This window comes from Chanodichthys erythropterus, chromosome 10, assembly GCF_024489055.1.
Source record: "Chanodichthys erythropterus isolate Z2021 chromosome 10, ASM2448905v1, whole genome shotgun sequence".
Lineage (NCBI taxonomy): Eukaryota > Metazoa > Chordata > Actinopteri > Cypriniformes > Xenocyprididae > Chanodichthys > Chanodichthys erythropterus.
Window position 1 is genome coordinate 18,768,387 of NC_090230.1, and position 22,167 is coordinate 18,790,553.

The 22,167-nt window shown below is 38.0% G+C and overlaps 2 protein-coding genes across 2 annotated transcripts; both read right to left on the reverse strand.

Annotated features, from left to right (window-relative positions):
- Positions 1 to 258: 258 nt before the first annotated feature.
- b3galt10.1 (beta-1,3-galactosyltransferase 10, tandem duplicate 1) lies at positions 259 to 1,259 on the reverse strand. The gene has a single exon (XM_067398763.1). It carries the CDS (start codon positions 1,213 to 1,215, stop codon positions 259 to 261), a length of 957 nt encoding a protein of 318 aa, XP_067254864.1. The 5' UTR covers positions 1,216 to 1,259.
- A 4,905-nt stretch (positions 1,260 to 6,164) lies between these two features.
- On the reverse strand, positions 6,165 to 21,699 carry glis2a (GLIS family zinc finger 2a). The gene is made up of 7 exons (XM_067396366.1): positions 21,281 to 21,699; positions 12,406 to 12,551; positions 11,812 to 11,951; positions 10,047 to 10,217; positions 9,276 to 9,409; positions 8,708 to 8,826; positions 6,165 to 7,326 (listed from the first exon to the last, which is right to left on the reverse strand). The coding sequence occupies exons 2-7, from the start codon at positions 12,539 to 12,541 to the stop codon at positions 6,692 to 6,694; spliced, it is 1,335 nt and encodes a 444-aa protein (XP_067252467.1). The 5' UTR covers positions 12,542 to 12,551; positions 21,281 to 21,699; the 3' UTR covers positions 6,165 to 6,691.
- Between the last annotated feature and the right edge of the window lie 468 nt (positions 21,700 to 22,167).

A 22,167-nucleotide genomic window follows, 5' to 3' on the forward strand; every position in this document is an offset into this window, starting at 1 on the left:
GGTCACATATACACTTTATAAATATTTAATATGTATGTGTGTGTGTGTGTGTATATATATATATATATATATATATGTTGCTGTTTTTATTTATTTCATATATCAGGCTTAACCAGGCTTTATATACATAAAACATAATCTAAAGGGAAAAAATAAGTTAAAATATACATTTATAAATAACTATTTACTTCATGACCTATACATACAAATAGCCCTTTAAAATTCAGGCAACCAATAAACATTCAAATTTGATTCCTTTTATGTGGGCCTCTTTATGTCCTTCCAGATGTCTATTAGCTGCTGTGGGGATCCCAATATTGTTGTAATGACCCTAAAAAAATCCTCTCGTTTATATTGTCCCATGTAGATTTTAAACAGTGAAGGGTTTGGGGGGGATGAGGGTGCAATGCCCAACTGTTTCAGACAAGTACCCACATATGCATCTTCTATGTTAAAGGCCTTTACAACCTTGGAAGCCTCAACTATTTTTTCTGGCAGGTCGTTGGAGAAAACATATCCCATTCCCAGCAGGTACGTGGGGTAGTTCGGTTCGGGGTACAGCTCCTCTGACACGTACCATTTTGAGTTTTGGTTTCTGATGACAGACCGGTTCCACATCAACACTCCAGTGATGTAGTTCTGTCTGGGTGTGTCAGTTGACAATAGGAGGGTCATCAGGTTTTCCAGGTTTAAGAACATGTCAGAATCAACTTTCATACTGAAAGTCGCTTGAGGGCAACGAGTGGCCAGCCAATCCATGATCATCATCGTCTTTATGGTCAGGTTGAAGTACGAGTCCACAAAGTTGCTCTGCAGTAAGTCTCTGTATTGTCGGCTCTCTTCCTCCAGCTGCTGTTGAACTTTTTCAGAGTCGGATCTTCCAGTTAAACCCACCAAGAACAGAGTAATCACTGCTTTTCCCTGGACTGTGCTCTCATTCCCCCACGTGCTCCGGATGGCGTTACGAGCTGCTACCTCATTGGGCGCCACAGGGACCATCAAGACCAGGAACGGACTCTGCTTACATTTATCAGGTTCATCCAGGATGAAATGATAGTTGCTTGGATGAGCTATGTGATAACGTAGTGAAAAGTCTGTGGTTTGTGTAGGTATTTGTGTAGCTGTTTGTTGGACATGTTGATTAGCTTTGGGTGCGGGTGCAGGTGCTAAAAATTTTGTTTGGTTATCACGGCCAGAAGGGAAGTCAATTACCATGTAATAGGAGCGTATCTGATTTACCACATTTTTATACAAGGTGTGAGAAGGCACAGTGGACTTCAGAGAGAAATCAGATAAGTAATTAATGGCAGTCAATAAGAATGCCAATGTGAGCAGCAGAATGAATCCTTTTTTAAAGTGACACCCGTGTGAGGCTCTTTCCTGAGCCAAACTGCATCTAAGAGAGATATTAAAAAAAAAAAAACAGTAAAGGTATTCAATTAAATAAATTCCAATGATTTAATTAAGATTTATAATCTTATCAGAACCAATTAAAGTGTCTGTATCGAAATTTAACAGGTACAGTACCTGTAAAAAATAGGATCATGTGACACTGAAGACAGCTTTGCATCACAGGAATAAATTACATTTTAAAATATATTCAAATAGAAAACAGTTCTTTTAATTTGTAATAATATTTCTCAATATTTGTTTTTACTGTATTTTTGATTAAATAAAGAGCATAAGAGACGTCTTTCAAAAACATAAAAACGCTGTATGTCCTACGCCTTTCCTATTCAACTTACGGAACAAACACGGCGCCAGTTTTGTTTTTTCGGAAGTTGAATAGGAAATACAGCGTAAGCGTTTTGAAGAATGCCTTGAACGTACTTACAGTTTCCGCGAAATTTTGTTTATATAAAGCATACAGTTGTATTTTTTTCGAAAATAACCAATCGTTTCGCTAGATAAGACATTTATTCCTTGCCTGGTATCGTTTAAAGCCCTTTGAAGCTGCACTGAAACTGTAATTTTGACCTTCAACCGTCTGGAGACCATTGAAGTCCGAATAATCCTGAAATGTTTTCAACAAAAACCTTAATTTCTTTTCGACTGAAGAAAGAAAGACATGAACATCTTGGATGACATGGGGGTGAGTAAATTATCAGGAAAAGTTTATTTAAAAGTGGACTAATCTTTAAGGTCGGGATGATGAGTTGCTATTAAAAATGGCAATGTGAACTGGTCGCGTTCTACTCGTTATAATAAACTATAGGCCCACTGAAGTGCCTTGAAGCGTTTTCACAACTTTCAAAAAGAGAAAAATCCGTCACTCCCATAGCCGGCAGTGTTAACTAGCTTTTTTGTAATTTGATGCAAATGTGATAATACCATAGACTGTAGGATAATACTGTAAGTATTACTAAATATACTGTTATAAATATACCTACATTAAAATAAATAAATACATAAATAAAAAAAAAAAGGAAGAAAGAAAAGAAAATATATATATAAAAAAACGTTGCTGGATTTGCGATATTGATGACCGTTAAAACGCGTCATCACAGTCTGTGAAAAAGGTCTTTTGGCGGAAGTGAGCGACTGTAAGTTTTGACTGCGAATTTTGTCATACTTTTGGAGCCACTAACTGTAACATTAAGGCTATCATATTCATACTAAAAACCAAAAAACGTAAATTTTGGTTTCATGGATAGGTGCGGGCACATTTTACCATTGTTCGCTGAATTTTTGCGTTTGAAATCCAGTCATTTTAAAGGGAATCCACGCGTGAGGGAAAAATATTTCCATACGGGGAGTTAACAAGTAGAAAGTTAGGCTACTTGGTTTTAAAATGACTTCTGTGTGAGCTGTGCTTCTCGCTACACTTTGACAATTAACAACGAACCTTTTTGCCTCGAAATTTTAATGCATTTTTGGTAATGTGATCTCTGTCATGCAAGTTACACTCAATAAAGTGAAGAACTTTTAACATTCATGGACCCTTTCCATTGCACAAAAGGCTCTTTATAGTGGAAAAAGTTTATTTTTTATAATTATGTTCTTCACACTAAGAAAAAAACTGGATCTTTTAAGAACTTTTAACAACTGTTCACTGAAATGTTCTTTTGGGGAAAAACGTGGCTCTTTTATGGAATTGCTGCAAAACCCACTTTTTGGAACTTTTATTTTTAATATGTTTAGTATTAAACACTTCTCAACACTGTTACCATAGCCCATATTTTCTGGCTGTATGATTTAACTAAATTACATTTACACATTTAGGGTAGTTCAGCATATTTGTCATATCCATTCAGTTGCAGTTTACAAAATTTCCACACCCAGTGCATTGTTAAGATATCAGATGACCATAAACTTCCCACAGTATTAAATAGACACAAGTTCATGCTTTAAATGAAAGACAAAGGCAAGAGTGAACTCACCTCTTCCAGCCATATCCGTTGGAGAGTTTCACCTCCATGTCTTGGTGTGTGTGCATCTGGATTCAGGGCAATCAATGGCCCATTTAGCTGAAAACCTGAGAGTTAAAGCTGCCTTAGAATTATAGGTGGCCCCGCCCCCTCCCACCTCATACAGGTGTTTACTGACACTGAGGAAGGGGGTTGGGCTAGTGGGCCACTGTTTTATGGTTATTTTTTTTAAAATAGGCTGCAATTTTTCCATACATAGTTAATGGAAAGCAGTATAAACTAACCAAACATTTACCCTTGTGACAATAAATGTAAAAACCTTTAAAGGGTTAGTTCGCCCCAAAATGAAAATTCTGTCATTATTTACTCACCCTCATGTCGTTCCAAACCCGTAAGACCTTTCTTCATCTTCTGAACACAAATGAAGAACTTTTTTAATGAAATCTGACAGCTTTCTGTCCTTCCATAGAACTTGATAACATAAATTTGACAACATGAGGGTATTGATTAATGATATTTTTCATTTTGGGGTGAACTAACTCTTTAATCCCCCTTGAATAAATACACTGTACACACCTTGGTCATTGCACTCTTTATTGGACTTATGTATCACAGTCCTTAATTTTATAAATCTCATTCCGGTCACATTGACAGACGTCCTGTTGTATGGTAAGACTTCATGAGACTTCATGCCTCAACGTCAAAAACATGTAAAAAAAAAAAAAAAAAAAACATTTATAGAAGCCTATTGAACTAAATTTGGTAAAATACACATAAATGAACTGACAATATAATATACATCCAAATGTATTTAATACATTGTATTTCGTCAATAACGACCTTACAATAGAAGGCACTTGGTACTGGTAAAAATATGTTCGATAAAATATCCTGTGCAAATACATTTCATTAAAATACTCAGGCAGGCCGTTACAGGCCATAGTCTTAGCATTTATCCATTGTGCATGGCAGATATCAAATCAGCGTTTGAAATGATCAAATTACATTTAAGTGAAAAAGGTCAGCCATGCATAAAGGTTTAACAATCCACTAGCCACAGAACTTAATAATGGATAAAAGTGGAGTCCAAGTGGACTCATGTCATCATATGACACAGATTTGTCATAGTCGATGTCACGTCTTCGAAAACGTACAGAACATAAACACAGTTGCACCATTAAATGGCTAATAATGAAAATACAAGCTGATGATTACTTATAGCAATCACACATTTTGGCTGACAAAATTATTCAAATGTAAATTTTCCTATTTGTCCTGAATTGGTTCATTTTTGGATGAGAGAGATGTACTGGTATCAAAACTTACGAATAAGAGACACATCTGATTTCAATCAACAACTTGGTTTGATACACACACTACAATAGGGACCATGTCATTTGTATTTTATTTTAATTTATAAAATTAATCTTTTTAAAAGATATTTAAATGTGAATGCTCATTACACCGTAATTTTCCAGTTTAGATTATATTTGCTTTCTTCTAACACTCATTTAACGGTTAATTTAATGTTAACAACAGTAATAATTTAGAAGTGATGATTATTTATTTTTCATACTGTACATTATAATGTTGCGATGCCTAAAGTCACTTGATTGATTTTAATGTTTTATTTTTCATGTAATGTATTTTTTAAAGGAACATATCCGGCCTACTCATTGTACTGGTTGTGGAACAAAAGTGAGTGGTTTAGTACACACTGCATTGTTAGCTCACAGCAGTGTCAATAGATGTGTGTGATATAAAGATGTGTATGCTTTTTTTACATCACACCCTGTTCACTTTGTTTGGCCACTGTGAGTCAAAGCAGCTGTCAGTAGTCTCCGAGAGACTAATCTGGACAAATCAAGGAGCATATTATGAATTATGAAGCTCCGCCCACTAGGCATATCTCATCAGACATCACATTACGTACATTCTGACGTCTTTGATGACATAATGTACACAGATGGTTCATAAATATTAGTCGCCGTGTCAGGAAGTACTGAAAAATCAATATTTGAAATTTGCCACATAATAGTGTATTTAATCACTCCTTATGTAAACTCTCTCACATGAATCTCCTAAAAAGCAGCATCTTAACGACTAATATCCAAATATTCTGTGTGATTGACTAAATCGGTTTACACTAAGAACTGTATAAAAATCACTATATTAGTGTCCACACCAACACATGATAAGTGTTTATTCTAAGCGCGCTCCAGTTTTGTCGGCTGCTGCTTTTAATGATTAGTTTACTTTGAAATGAAAATTACCCTATGATTTACTCACCCTCAAGCCATCCTAGGTGTATATGACGTTGTTCTTTCAGACTAATACAATCTGAGATATATATTAATAATCACCCTGATGCTTATAAGCTTTAAAATGGCAGTGAACGGAAACCACCTGTTTGAAATTCAAAAAAAGTGCATCCATCCATCACAAACGTACTCCACACGGTTAATAAAGTTATAAAGTAAAATAACTAGCTTCCGCCAGACCGCCTTCCGTATTTAACTGCTAGAAGCTAGATTTTGCACTTTATAACGTTAAAAATGTTAATTATGGATATTTTTCTTACACAAATGCATCACTTCTCTTTATTAACTTTATTAACCCCCCGGAGCTGTATGGAGTATGTTTATGATGGATGGATGCACTTTCTTGAGCTTCATACTCGTTGGTTCTGTTCACTGCGATTATAAAGCTTAGGAGCATCAGGGTGATTATTAATATAACTGTGACTGTATTCGTCTGAAAGAAGAACGTCATATACACCTAGGATGGCTTGAGGGTGAGTAAATAATGGGGTAATTTTCATTTCAAAGTAAACTAATCCTTTAAATGGTCTAGCTCTTTAAAGCAGGATGGATTCTGATTAACATGTTAATGTTTTTATCATTTATCAGCTGGAAAAAAAATCGTTCTGAAAGTGATTTCAATGACATTGTTGCTCTGTCATTATCGTTATAGTATAGCGATATTCTCATAGAGTTAGAACAATTATTAAAACCTTTTACAGTTATCGTTATTTTCCTTGGTGTAAACAGCCCTTAAGGCCTTGTTCAGAAGCAAAACAAGCATATCTGACACAAACCAGTTTAGTTTTTGTAGTGTGAACAGAAAACAAACAAACCGGATTCACATCACATTCATGAACAATTCAAAATCCAATTTAAATCTGAACTCTCAACAGTTATCATATTTCCAAGTAGTTTTTTAGAGATGTAATGGATCTGCTTTCATTCAGTTTGATCAGGTGTGAAATCCAATTTTGTGCATTCAGATTTGTGCGCAGTATGAACAAGGCAATATGACTCTATTTACGTGGTCGCCACCTGTTTCAAGAACAGCATTCCCGGAGGGATCACGATCCATGAGTGAGGGCCCTGTCCTGCTCCCATCCTGCCTTCATCTTCATCATCAACATCCTCCTCTTCCTCAACCCCTCTTTCAGACTGACATCCACTGAGACCGAATGGCGGCAACAACAAGGGGTGCAAGATAGGTACTTTCCCAAGCCCAAAAGCACCGGAGCTGGGGTACAGAACAGGCCCTGCTCCTAAAAGCGGGCCGAGCCTGGACAGATCCAAGGGGTGACCGCCAAGGGGCCCGGTAAAGGCGTGAGCCCCAAATAAGGTTGATGCTGCACCCGGCAAGATGAAATGAGCCGCCCCTGGGTAAGATCGATCCATATGTCGGCCATTAACCGATGATGCACCATCCGATTCCAGCCTGTTGATTCTGGGAGAGGTGGCACGTTCCTGCACCACAGCGTGGCCGTGTGCCTTGATGTGTTTGCGGAGAGAACTAGGGTCGGTGTAGCGCTTCAGACAGCCCACCATTTTACAGCAGTAGGGTTTGTCCACGTAGTGCGTGCGCGTGTGTTTGAAGCGGTCACTGGAGTTCGAGTAGCGCTTGTTGCAGCCTTCGTAAGGACAGATGTACGGCTTCTCTCCTGAGAGGGCAGAAAAGCAAGAGATAATCAAAGGCTGTACTGGAGGAATGCAGGGGTCGAGACAGCTGAGGCCCATCACTGACAACCAGATGGCACAGGCCTGTAGAGACTTGTCATTTTGTGTGGGAAAATGTTGATGTGTGTGAACTTTTTTGAGAGTGTGCGCATGAGGGATGTCAAAAATACTGGAATTCTGGTATTAAGTCCACACTTAAAAAAAAACATAAACAATACAATTATACAATAATTCCTCAGACTAAAAAAGTGGTACCCAGAGCGCTGATTAAAATGAAAAAAATAAAAATCAGTTGTATGTGATGATAGTCTGATAGCCTAATAATTATAAATAAGATACAATTTAATTTTGTTTTTTAATAAAATATAATCATATAGATTTATAAATTTAAACATATATTTTATACAACTAAATAATTAGTGATTTATTTGTAATTAATTATTACATAATTGTTCATTACCAATATTATTATTAATAAGAATAATTATTAAAACCACTTTTATTTAACATAATACTTTTGTATTATAATTTTTAATTTAAGTACTTAATGACTGAAAAACATCTTATCTTATTACATCTAACTTGAATTCTTATTTGAAGCACTATTTACTTAAGAAATATTTGAAGACTACATGCCATTGCTTTATTCATTTAATATTTGCATTAAAGGTACAATAAGTAAAATTTTTGCAGTAAAATATCAAAAAACCACTAGGCTAGTGTTATATATTTTGTCCAGCTGATTACAAACAATATCTCTAATGTTTTCAACTACTTGTAAATCATGAGAAAATTCCCATTCTAAACAGTGACACGGGGCAGTGCAGTCGCCTGTCAATGACGTCAGTTACCCTTTGATACCGCCTTTACTGACGTAGAAACCACATGACAACAGTGCCGTGGACAAATGCGGAAGTAGTGTCTAGCATCCAGCAAACCACTAGCTTGCTTTAAGCAGTTCCTTATTTACTTCTTGCATGTTTTATGGTGGATTGTGTTACTTATTTATGGAACATAATTACTGTTTACCATCTGCCGCTGGATCTGTCGACAAGGACAGCTCCCGTAAACTCATGACCGGAAAAGCGGAAGCGGCGTCGGCAACTGTGTCATAATAAAAGTCCCGCTGCTCGTGAGGCGTGTGTTGATCAATCGCTCCAGCTCCTCGTTCAGCTCCCACAACACTCGGTCCTGCTCTGCTTCATACTACAATAACGTTAATAATTGCATCCACGAACATGAGTTCTTCCAGACTCCAATCCCTATTCTTTTGCACCGTCCGTTGAGATGGAGACCACATGTCCCAAGTTCCCAAGCTCTAAAACTTGGCGTCATCAAATCATACCGCAAATCGGTGGATCTTACCTGTGTGTGAGCGTGTGTGTATTTTCAGATTTTCCAGGCGTGAGAAGCTCTTGTGGCAGGTAGGGCAGTGATGAGGTTTCTCGTTGGTATGAGTCCGGATATGAATCAGCATCTTGTACCTGCGTTAAACAAATGGATCCCGGATTAGTGCTCACCTACTGTACACACAGGGTCCAAGAGCAAACATCCAAATTGCTTTGTTTCTCAAAATCTCAGAGTGACAGCTTTAGATGCAATTTCATAATCAAGAGAAATTCCCTCTGATTTTGTTAAAATAATTAACATTTTACAGATTCAGCAAGGGGTTCACAAACTTTCAAGCAGCACTGTATTAACTAATAAATGCAAAAATACATTAATTGATTACATTTTCCAGTAAAAATGCTTACATCCTTAATATGGGAAAAATACAAAATTGTGTAAGACAACAGGTGTTCTTTTCGAAGAATATATCTTAAATTTTATTTTTTTTCATACACTACTTTTTATCTTGTTTTAAGTATAAACCTCACATAATTTTGTTAAGAAAAAATGCTTAAAACCCATGAATGCATGTATGTTGTCTGACCTGGCATTAAAGCCTCTTCCCTTCCGAGCGCAGCCCTCCCAGTGGCAGCAGTATCCGGAATTCTTCTCTGGTTTCACATGCGAGTCATTCACATGGTCCACCAGATCCTGCAGGCTCTCGAACAGCAGATGGCACTACAGAGTAAAAACAGAGAGTGCAGGAGGAGCAGAGAGGAAAATAATGAGCACAGAATGCCTAGAATGTGTGAATCTTTTAATATTTAATTTAGGAATTCAGGTTTAGGAATACTCAATTTCATTGAAGTCGACATTGTTTACTTATTAATTAATTCATCAATACATTATATTATAAACAATGTTTGTTTTTAAATTGCATATTTATAAATAATTTTTATGCAAAAAAAAAATTGTCTTTTGGGTGGCTGCCAGGATGATTTTATATCTATTATATATGCCTTGGGTCCTTCCTTCAGTGTAAAGGCCTGTTCAGACCGAGAGCGTTAATCATAACAATAACAATATTAGTGCATCACTGTATTTAGCTGGAAAACACTGAAAGTGTAAGTGATTCCAACAATATCGTTCCTCTGTGTCCTTATCATCATAGTTGTGGTGTGGACTTCACTATACTCATAGAATTAGAATGATTAAAACTTTATAATTATTGTTATAGTTATCGTCCTGGGTGTGAATGGCCTTTAAGACTATGGGATTTTTTAAAAATTTTATTACGTGTCCATTATTTCCTGTTTTATAATACGTTTACATTGTTAAAATGTTTCACTCGTTTCACCAGCCCTCTGTCACTCACCTTTAGCCAGCGGCAGGCCAGCTGTTCGTCACTAGAGGGCTCAGGGGAGTGCCGACCAATCAGCATCGAGGAAGGCAGGCGCAGGGGTCCCTCAGCACCAATTGGCAAAAAGAACTGGAAACCTGGAGGAGGAGAGGCGCTGTCCTCGTGATACATGGTACTCTCGGATTCCTGTGAGTAGAAGAGCGTATGTGTCAGTAATTCATTTCTGAGTCATGTCCGACTCATTTTGGTTGGGGAGTAGGAGACCACCTCATGCCCGAACAAGCCCGAACATGTTCCCAAAAAAAGGGTTCAGATCAGGACACTGTGTGAGACTGGACTGAAATGAATTAATGTGTAGGTGAATTGAATTATGGGAGTAGTGTATAAGACAGTCTTTCTTCCAGCAGAACGCAGAAGAAATATTGTCTACTCTAAACTGCAGACTTTGATTCTTTCCAGTGATTCGAATCATTAGAATCAGTTTACCACAAAAACTCAAGAAATTTTTTTTTGAGACAGCTTTTGTCGCACCACTGTGATGCAATCTGCCTTCGAAGGTAGATTGGTGTGCCAAAAAAACAAAAACAATAACAACTTATATAGTGATGGCTGATTTCAAAACACTGCTTCAGGAAGATTCGGAGCGTTATAAATCAGCGTGTCGAATCTGCGGTTCGGAGCGCCAAAGTCACGTGATTTCAGCAGTTTGACACGCGATCCGAATCATGATTCGACACAAAAGATTCATAACGCTCCGAATCTTCCTGAAGCAGTGTTTTTAAATCGGCCATCACTAAATAAGTCGTTATTTTGTTTTTTGGCACACCAAAAATATTCTCGTCGCTTTATAATATTAATATTGAACCACTGTACTCACATGAACCGATTTTATGTTTTTAGTACCTTAATGGGTCTTGAGAGAGGAAATGTTATTGCTGGTTATGGAGGCATCACTGAGCCATCGGATTTCAACTAAAATATCTTAATTTGTGTTCTGAAGATGAACGAAGGTCTTACGGGTGTAGAACGACATGACCCACACAGCAAAAGAAGGTATTGCGGCTTCCGGACCGTATCCGCGAACGGACCCGTATCGGCGTCTACTTGTGCGCAGTGACAGATCCGCAATGAAGGCGGATCGCGGAGCCGCTGTGGCTCCACGCTGGATCCACTCCGCTCCGCATCCGCGATTAATACCTCACCTCCGCGGCGGTTCCGCTTGGGACCCGAAAATTTATACAACCGTTACAGTAATGGCGCGTACGCCTCCACGGATCCGACATGGGTCCGCTCAGGATCCGCTGATTGACAGTAGAATATACGGCGCTGCCCGGAGGCAGAGCTGATCCTCTGGGCGGTGCCAAAACAAATGTGACAGTCACGCGGGTTTGGCGACTTGAATGCGGATCCGCCTAGGAGTTTCCTGCTGTGTGGGGAGGGTGAGCAATAAATGACATTATTTTTGAGTGAACTAACCCTTTAAAACATAAGCTAAGCTATTTCTTCACAAAAGCATTTTATTCAGCGTAGTGACAAAAACGGCCTCTTGTCTCCGCAGTGTTAGCAGGCGTCACGTTTTTTTTTTTGGCTAAGTTTGCAGGCTTGCCTTCAAGTGGCTTTGCAGAAGGTTACAGGCAGGTGAGTTTTATCCAGGTTGGAGCTAAACTCTGCAGGACAGTGGCCTTTCAGGACCGAATTTGCCCATCCCTGCTTTAGAATAATGTATTGTTCACCTAACAGTTTTATTCAAAAGGAATAAAGCTGTGGGAGAGTTACTCACTGAGGCCAGCAGAGGCGCTCTGGGGCTCCAGCTGGCGCCGCTGTCTATGGGAGAGGGTGGTGAGGGAGAGGAGGATGGAGACAGACTTAGATCCACAGCTGTGGATGATGAAGAGTCTGACATGTCCTTGTCAGCTGAATCTGCAGAGAAGAAGAGAGGTTAGTTTGTTACAGACTTTCTGCAGTTACATTTTTACACCAGTAGGTGGCCAAGAGACTATCTAATCGTCTGTGTCTGAAAATGTAGGTATCTGAATTGTTTCCTCACTGCCTGACTTTGCAGGCAGCGTTTGCACACGAAGGTTCCTCACGAAACTGATTTCAGACAGACTTCTGAGGCAGAGTTATGGATTAATAATCTACAGCAAAATAGAGAGAGCTTTGGTGAAAACTAAGTGAATATTTAATTACTACAATAGTGATGTTGGTCAAAAACATTTAATCATTAATCTAATCATTTTGAATTTGCAAAAATAGTTCTTGAATGGAATCAAAAACCTATGAATTGTAAACCTGTCGCTGTCTACCCAAAGATTTACACCAATAGTTGCATCTACATATTCTATTTATGTAGTGGTTTTTGTGTTTGACTAACCAGGGCTTGTGGACTTGTGCAGTGCCCGGGATATTCGGGCACGAGCAAAGTGCAGCGGGGCACAGATGGACGTTCTGAGCGTTCTGTCAGGGCCGGAGGGAATCTTCAAGTCCAGGGGCTCGTCCAGCGACAGCATGGCTTTAATCCTGAAAAAATCAAACTATATTATTATGTTACTAACTTAACATTAGCACCAACACTGACAGCAGTGATTTTGCAGGAAATACCCTCTCTCTCTCTCACACACACATACACACACACACACACACACACACACATGCAGACACACTCCCACACACGTGCAGCTCCACTTCAGCAACTGTAAGTCATTTACATTTCTTTCTGCCAGACAGGTCACACACACACACACACACACACAGTTCATCACACCAGCAGCCCCACTGCAGTCAAAACATGCAGAACGCATTACAGAGATATATAGATCTGAGTTCTTTGCTTTCCTTCATTCTTTTCCCCCCGTCTCAGTTTCTTTCTGTGATGCAGAGGAAAAGTTGATGAAGAGTGGGCCTCTGGCTCCACATCCGTGGGCTACGTGTGTACAAGGGGGTCCAAAAGTCCAAGACCACTAGTTAAAATTAGGCATGTGCCAACATTAAAATTGTGGTCGATAATTATTTATAGAGTAAAAATTAAATATCCAGTACTGGCCAATACTAATAAAAAATATATAAATATCAATATATTGTGCATCTCTAGGTATTTTTATTATTTTTTTTTTTCCATTATAAAATATATGTATAATTTATGTGAGAAGTGAAAAAGTGACTTTCTATTGTTTATTTCCATATGAAATAATAATAATACAATTTTTGGACCCTGCTGAATGACTTCTCTCCTGCCTTGATGTGCATTACATAAATATTATTTTCTTCACTTGCACAGGGATGTGGAAATACAAAACCTTTAAAGGTGACCTATTATGAAAAATTCACTTTTATAAGGTTTTTGAACACAGATGTATGTCCACAGTGTGTGTAAACAATCAGCCAAAAATGGTAAAAATCCATTTTTTTTTTTTATAATCCCCATAAATCATAAAAGTCCAAATGAGCAGTTACAGATTTCCCCCTACTCTTTTCTAAGCCCCGCCCATGACTGTTGATGATCTGACCTATTAGCTTAGCTCCTCCCCCGAGTGAGCTGTACAATGTCTGCGATGTATTTCTCCTCGCCAGAGCATTTAACAGCAACATTCAAGTAAAAATTTGTTGTTGTTTTTTCGTTCAAAGTTAAATCATGATGATGAAGAACTGCATTGTCACATGAATGTGGTCGCGATAGAGATAATAATCAAAACTAAACAGATGTTTTAGTTTTTGGTAGAGTATCAGAGGCATAGAGACAGAGCGACATGCGTCATAATCTGAAAACCACGCCCACCGGGGGGGAAAACACCTTGTCACACATCAGCTTTAAGGCATTGTTCTGTTTTTTGTTATAAGTCAGAAATGACAAGGAAGCAGCCTCACGTAATACAATGTCAATGGATTGTCCCCCAGCAGCAGCTGATTTGCATTTAAAGATACTTACACGAAAACAACATGTTTTTCCTTTCATTAAAAAATGAGCATTTACAACATGGTATAATAAATGATATGAGACTTATATTACATCTTGTAAAAAGGGGCATAATAGGTACCCTTTAACAGACCCCCACATTCATCATTGCCCAAAGTTGCCTTTTTCTTTCATAGAGTATTGCCTTAACTGCTGAAATGTTGATCTCCCTGCAAACACTTCTGGCTTTTCATGAACTCCTGCATGCTTTCTTTTCCTCATTTCTCTGATTCACTCACTCTCTGTGATATTACACAGTATTGCAAAAGGCTTGAGTGCTGAACACTTCCCCTTGTCTCCTCCCTCGCTCACTCTCAGTCACTGGCATGAGGGTTTGTTTTCAATCTAACTTCTTCCTCGAGCTCCACCCTTACATTCTGGGCTTTATATACACACTAACACTGAGACATACTGTACAAACTCCACAAATGTTGCATGCATTTCTGAATGTCGACCTCCTGGTAACATTCAGCAGGTTTTAAAATGGATTTTGAGTAGCTGTCTTAAAATAGCTATGTTTCCATCCACCTATTTTTTATGCGTATTTTGGGACATTGCATAAAAACGCCGGATGGAAATGTCAAGATGCGCATAAATTCTAAAAATGTGCATAAAAAAATAATGCACTCAGCTGAGGCAGATACATTTTTTATTTTATCCAATAAAAAGACATGCGCATAAACTACAATAAAGAAACACATTTACTGAATAAATCAATGTACAACAAAAAAACCTCACATGACTTTGCCTCAACAGTGGATGTGTTCAGATAACTGGACAAACCAGTGGACTAATTTCATTGCCCAGCATCTCAAATGTTGGTTTGTTCGTTCTAAAATGCCTGAGCCAAAGTCTGCAATCAAAATGATTTGGTTTAATTTCCTCCCAGAAGCGTCTCACATGATTGCGTCTCTAAACACCAGGCAAACGAACACAAGAGAACATGACAGCGTTTATTACGCTTCGTCTCCTCGCTCCAAGTCATTTATGATGTAGGAAAAAAGAGCTACAGTTTCTTCCGTTTGCAGCAAATGTTTTATGTGATATTCCAGTTTTGCACATAAGTTAAATTCACAACTTTAGATGAGACATAACTAATGTGCAACAACAGAGTGAGGTGGAGGGTTTGTAAAGAAAAACAAAAATAAATGCATTTTAATATATTTAAAACTGTATTATTATTATTTTTTCTTTTAATTTTGGGGTGAAATGCCACCCAGAAATGTCTTTTTAAAAGCAACTTTCATGATTGTAATCTCCAGACAGACACATTGAAGGTCTCTCTTTCTCTGTTCTCATTCCTCCACATCTGCAAGTGTCTGTAATTCTGGCCCTTTCCCTTCTTTTGTTGACTCACACTGAAAAGCAGTGGGTGATCATTCCTTTCCTACTTCTCTTTTTCACTCCCTCCTTCCAAATCTCAGTGATGCAATCACATTATTTAGCCTGCAATCTCAGTTTCTGGCATGAGGAAGAGCGACAGAAAAAAAAAAAGAATGAGGTTGGAGTGCTAGTGCTTTTCTAGGAGGGGTTTTTAAACTTTTTGATCATTGATTACTTATATATATATATATATATATATATATATATATATATATATATATATATATATATATATATATATATATATATATATATATATATATATGTTATATTTTATATATATATATATATATATATATATATATATATTATATATATATTTTATATATATATATATATATATATATATATATATATATAATATATATATATTTTATATATATATATAATATTATATATATATATATATATAATATATATATATATATATATATATATATATATATATATATATATATATATTAGGGCTGACGATTTAACACGTTAATTTAATTAATTAAAGAGACATATAACGCCCCTTTTACAAGATGTAATATAAGTTTCAGTTCAAATTATTAGCTTGTCAAATTTGGCCCTATTTGGGTGTGAGCAAAAACATGCCATTTTTGTGTGTCCCTTGAAATGCTAATGAGCTGCTGCTCCCAGCCACTTTCCAGAAGAGGGCGGAGCTTTAACAGCTCGCGCTTCAGTTGCTCAACAACAACAAAGCTGGAGAATCTCAACCAAAATGACGATTATCAGTAATATTATTCAACCTTACATTGTTCAAACTGGAGTCGGACACTGATGGAGAGACTCAGGAAGTTACAACTTTTGTTTCTGAACGGTTAGTGGATAAATTTATGTATTTGCTGTGGAGTTGATTCAACTCATCGACTAGCATGTGCCGTCATGTTAATCTTTTGTGCAAATCCAGCATTGAATTGACCCTCGCTTGTGAAGCAGTCCGGCGTAAAATGACGGCATGGCAACAACACTCTACTACAACAACACTTCCTCTTCTCTAAAGCAGCCCAACATGGCCTCACCCTCTTTGTTGTGTGTTCTTGGGTCAGGGTTTATGTAAATTTTGGGTTTAGTGATGTCACTAACCCTGGAAGAAGCTTGTTGTAGTCTCTACCAACCATTTGTTTTAGTCCTTAAACAGTGAATTCTTTAAAAGAAAATATCTCCCTTTGCATTAAAATTTGGGTGTCATAACTTTGCAGATGTTGTTTATGCTCTAGTTGAAAAAAGTGAAATCATAATCCACCACCCCTTTAAAATGATTAATGCATTTAATGCACCCGCCCTGCCCCACACCTACGTAGTTCATCTAACATTTCATACAGTTGATTGGTTACGAAAATTATTACAGTTAGAATGCCACTAAACATAGTATACGCTAAGTTTCGGTTTATTTTTTTGGCGCTCTCCAGTTCACAGAGACAGAGACGTCAGAAAGCGCATCCTATTTGTTTTCTTTATTTTACAAAAGCACAATGTTTTGTTGTTATTGTACATGTACACAAATAAAATTAGACAGTTTTGAATGATGCATTACTCTTATCTGTATGACTAAAAATTACGAGTTCTTTCCACTGTTATTAGGAAAAAAAATGCAAGTGATTGCGCTGGCGCCACATGTTAATTTAAACATGGCATGCAGTAAGTGCGTGACTAATTTAGCTTGATAATAGTACACATTCATAGGTTAATGTTGAAGCGGCCATGTAAATTGGCTACTTACATGTTTCAAATAGGCCATATCTGAGTGACTTCCTGTGGAGCGACTAACCGACTAATAAAATTTTGGTCGACTAAGCTTCTTCTCGTCGACTAACGTTTAGTGAACTATTAGGGGGCAGCCCTATATTATATATCGACATATTTTTTATAAACGATATAGGATGAGGCAATACCATGTATATCAATTTACAGTAGTTTGATATTAAGAGCGCATCTGAAAAATAGCAGAGGACACAGATTGAGCTGATTATGCTGAAGACCCCTGTTTAAAAAAACACTCTCTGCCATTCATCCATAACAGGATAAGGGTGGAGAGCAAAATACAGCTAAATAATGAATCACTGATGAGGAAGAAACAACAACATCCTACAGAAGGCAATGAGCACCACATTGGTCCCTCTCTCTCTTTCTTCATCACTCCTTCTTCACTTTCCACCCCCTGCGTCTGGCAACAGGACAAGGTCAACATAGCCTCCCCTCCTCTAACATTCTCGTTCCTTCTTCTCTCCTTCTCTCTCCGTATAGTCTATCATCCAGACACACACACACACACACACACACACATTCCTCTGGCCACAGCAGATTCACCCAATTTGTTTCCACTGCGCTTTTAAGTGTACATTAGAAATGCAAAGAGAGAGCCAAGCTCATAAACAATAACAAGAACCAGCTGCGGACCGAACGCGGCAATCGTGCGCAGCTTCTCCTGCGACTGGAGCAGAGAGGAAGTCTGGGACAACGAAGCGGCTGAGAATCAAATGGACGGTGTGGATTAAGTGCAATTCGAAATTCTTCAGACATCATTTTCTCTCCTCTCGCGCTCTCATATTTCTCTCTCTCTTGCTCGCTCCGATTTTCCATGCCTTTCCTCCTCCCCTTGGATTGCTCATGATTCGTAAAGGCCTCCAGGAACTCTGTCCAACCTCAAACTCAAGCCAAAGGGGGGAGAGATTGAGAAAATAGAATGAGACATAAGGGTTGATGAAGAGAAAAGGGAGGGAGGGAGCTCAGGAATTCTCAGTGTTTCTTTTGGAAATGAACACATATTGCTCAATAGCGTGAGTTTACTGTGTGTACAATGCGTTCTTGTATAGGTAAAGTTTAGGACAATGTCATGAGGAACTACTGGAGACAAAGAATTTCAGAAGCAGCCATTAGTGGTTGGCGTTTCACAAGACAAAAATGTGTGGTTTCATCTCTCCTTTCTGCTTTCCTCACCCATTCTCTCCACTGAACCCAACAAACTCCAATGCAAGTGAAAACCACATTATAAGTCAAAACAGAAGTATTACAAATACATCCCTGAAAAATCACAGTGAACAATGTCTCACGACCCACTGAAACATTCATACACCCCCAGCCACACACATTGAGCCACAATCTGTCTCTCATTCCATTCCTCAGACTCTCTGTTAATGTTGCAGTTTGTTGCATCAGGACTGGGCTTGGCGTTGCACAGAGAGCCTCCCAAAGTACTGCCATCCACCGTTAACACTGAGCTGGACTCGGCAAACACCCACATATTCGGATTAGCAATCAATTTTCAATAACTGATTCTTAGACGCACATTTGGTAGCCCCCAATCTTGAATATTTCCATACATCTGTGATAAATGTAAAAGTTAATGGACCTTAGAAAGGGTAGACACCATATAAACTAGTTTGTGAATGAAAATGCATATATATATATATATATATATATATATATATATATATATATATATATATATATATATAAGCTCTAGTAAACATGGCTTGCAAAAATATTAGATATAGGACCTATTGAACAGAATGGACATCTATCCCTCACATCCTCATTTTCATTTAAGAAAAATTAACCTGTTAATATTGCAGCATGTAATTTTTTTATGACTACTAAAATACCATAATATGTTTGCAGAGATTTAGGAAACAATGAGACAGCCAGTTATTCAACTTTAAATGTGCGTTCCGTGTCAGAACTTCTGTTTTTGTTTTGGTGATTTCACCCACTGCCAATTTACCCAATAGTATTTCAACACCCTGGGTTGCCAGTTGGTGGAAAACAACATATTGTAGCCATGGAAGCCAGCAAACAAACTAGGTCAGAGATCACAGATTCTACCCGACCTAAAAAGCCTCCGCATAAAAAGCTCTGTGTCCAGAGGCTAATTAAAACGAGGATAAATAAACTCATCAACTTACATTGAAAGGCTTGTCGCCTTCCATTGTCTATTGCACTCATTCCTGTTGTGTGTTCTCAAACTGGCAACCAGCATGAGCCTCCAGTCTGAGGAGGAGGGGGTGGGGGAAACAACCCTCACCAATATTTTGAATTTGGACTGCAGTACCCATTTCAACCACTAGCTGTCAATACTACAAAACGCACCTTTAACCGCATTGTTACCCCCTTTGAGCATAGGCTTGAAAATGCACTAAAAGTCCCTGTGAACCGGAAGTTGCAAACGACTTTTCTCCAGTGTTGTGATGTATTTCCAAATGAAACAGAATATTGAACAGAATATGGAACAGTTTTACTTTAGCGCTCCTCCTCTCCATCTCTGGCTCATAGCAGACTAATGGTTGGAAGCGTTTTCAACCCAAGCCGTCAAACTGACGTCATCAAAGAAGGAACGCCATTCCAGACCGGAAGTAACTTTTCAGAATTTGATTAAAGATTACCACGACAAACAATTTTTTTCTGTGTATTAACTTGCACGGATTAATTGTTCAACACAAGACTTGTAATATGCACTAACAAAGTAAATAGTGTCATTTTTGATTTCATGACGACTTTTAACTTAAATTGTTGTAGTTCATGAAGTGAAAGCACTTCAAAAAGTAAAAGTGTAAAAATTTATAGAAGATTACTTTTACTGTAAAGCAAATGTACTTCACTAATATAAAATACAGCCTATATTTTACTAAATAATTTTGACGCTAAAATTTCTAGAAACTCAAAGCCATGTTTAACCAAGTGTGTTCCAAATTTGAAGTTGATATCACAAAAAATTAGCCCGCTTTTGGTAATGAAAAATCCAATTTCAATCTTTTTTTCTAATTTATGATGATTACTAAAATATGTGATACGGAAAAAGGCGATAAAAAAGTGCCCCCTCCCAAAATATTAGTAGGATTAGGATTAGGGGTGGGGTTAGAATTAAGCAATTGGGTAGTGACTTCAACGAGGGGGGTAGTAAACTGGCAGGCAGTCGGAATTCGGCACAACACCAGCACGCTGACAGTTAAACAGGTAAAATATATATTTTTTCATAATCACAAAAATGTCTTTTTAATTAACATTAGGACTGCAACAAAAAATGTCTTGTATGATGTTGAGGGGTTTATTTCGTAATAATTAACTGAACTGCACTGTTGAATAGGGAAGGCGTAGGATGTAGCGTAAGATTTTTGAACTTCGTGAGTTTTACACTTTCTTCAAGTTAAATATGAAAGACTGAAGCTAGATATTTTACATCATTGTTAAATATGGATTTTTTTAACACATACGGCTCATACTCCTTGGTATCACTCACTGCCATTACAAAGCTCAGATGCATCAGGATATTTATTAATATATCTCCAATTGTGTTCATCAGAAAGAAGAAAGTCATATACACCTAGGCTGGCTTGAGGGTGAGAAAAGCTTGGGGTAATTTTCATTTAAAAGTGAATTAACCCTTAAATTTGTGCAAAGAAAGAGACCACATGGTAATACAGGGGGGAAAAAAGTTAAACTAGCACAGCTAGAATATCTTTGCTTGAGACTGTCAAAAACAACAAAAAAAACAACGCATTGTACAAAAATATTTGACGTGGAATGTCACGACTGACCAATCAGAATCAAGTATTCTAGAGCGCTGTACAAAGTAACATGATATTACAGCATCTGGAACACAAATAGACTCCCACCCATAGCTCAGGTGTCCTCCGTTCACACCTGTAGCTGCCCTGACATGATTGTCACAAGTTATATAACACCAGGTGGTCTCTGTTTATGACGGAGCCTGTTTACCAAACCCATTTGAGCTTCAATATCTACTCAACATTTAAGAAACTGGGTCACACCGTGTGGATAAAACTTGAGCAAAATAACACACACACACACACACACACACACACACACACACCGTAATCTTTTTCTCGAGGTGTGCCGAAACACATTATTGTGTCTGTCCAGATGCGCGCGACATGCACGCTGGTTTTACCTCAATAATGACGTTCCGTCTGATTCCGAAATACGTGACCCGCTGAGACGACTTGATGCGCTCGGTCCGTTTAACGCTTAGATTACAACGCCAGATGTCTTCATCAAAAACACTCCTAGATCCAGTTGACCATTTCTAACTCACGCACAATGTAAGATTGTTTAGACTAAAAAACGTAAACTGTTCTTTTAAAAGCAGATAAAATAGTCGGGAAATATTATGTCAAGTTACGATAAATCGTTCCTAAATAAATACATTTCAAAGGAGCATCGCTTGCTTACGACGCCTGTCTACTGTCTCCCTGCTTCTTCCTCAATCTGAAAAAGAGACGGAGGGAGAGGGAGGAGAATAAGACAGAGGGTGGAGGACATAAAATGATGATTCTTTATTTTCCTCCAGATGTGGTCTCTCTCCCTCTCTCTCTCTCAGATTACTGTATTATTCTCCCTCCATCCCGCCCTGCTGTGTGACCCCGCCCCCTATGGAGACGTGCGTGAAGACGCCTGTCTCGCGTCGCGTCGTGAAAACTCGTGTGTTATCGTATCCTCAACTCAACTCTCATTTTGCTTGAGTAAAAGAAAGAAGAGGAAGAAAAACACATCCAGGTTGCTCACTTTAAAGCTATTAAATTTTGCAACGTGTATAGCTGGATTTCTGCTTCGTTTCCGACAAATTTTAAAATGTTTCTGTGCTAATATAACAAAAAAGTATTTTAGGCTACTACATTCATATACCATAATGTAGGCTATATGAATGCTATAAACTATAAGAACATGTTGTAGCCATGCTTAAAGTAGGGCGAAGTCAGCTAAAATGGGCTATCAGGCAAACTGGGCCAACTAAGGTTGTGGCATCATATGTCTTTAAATTTTTTACAGCCAATCACA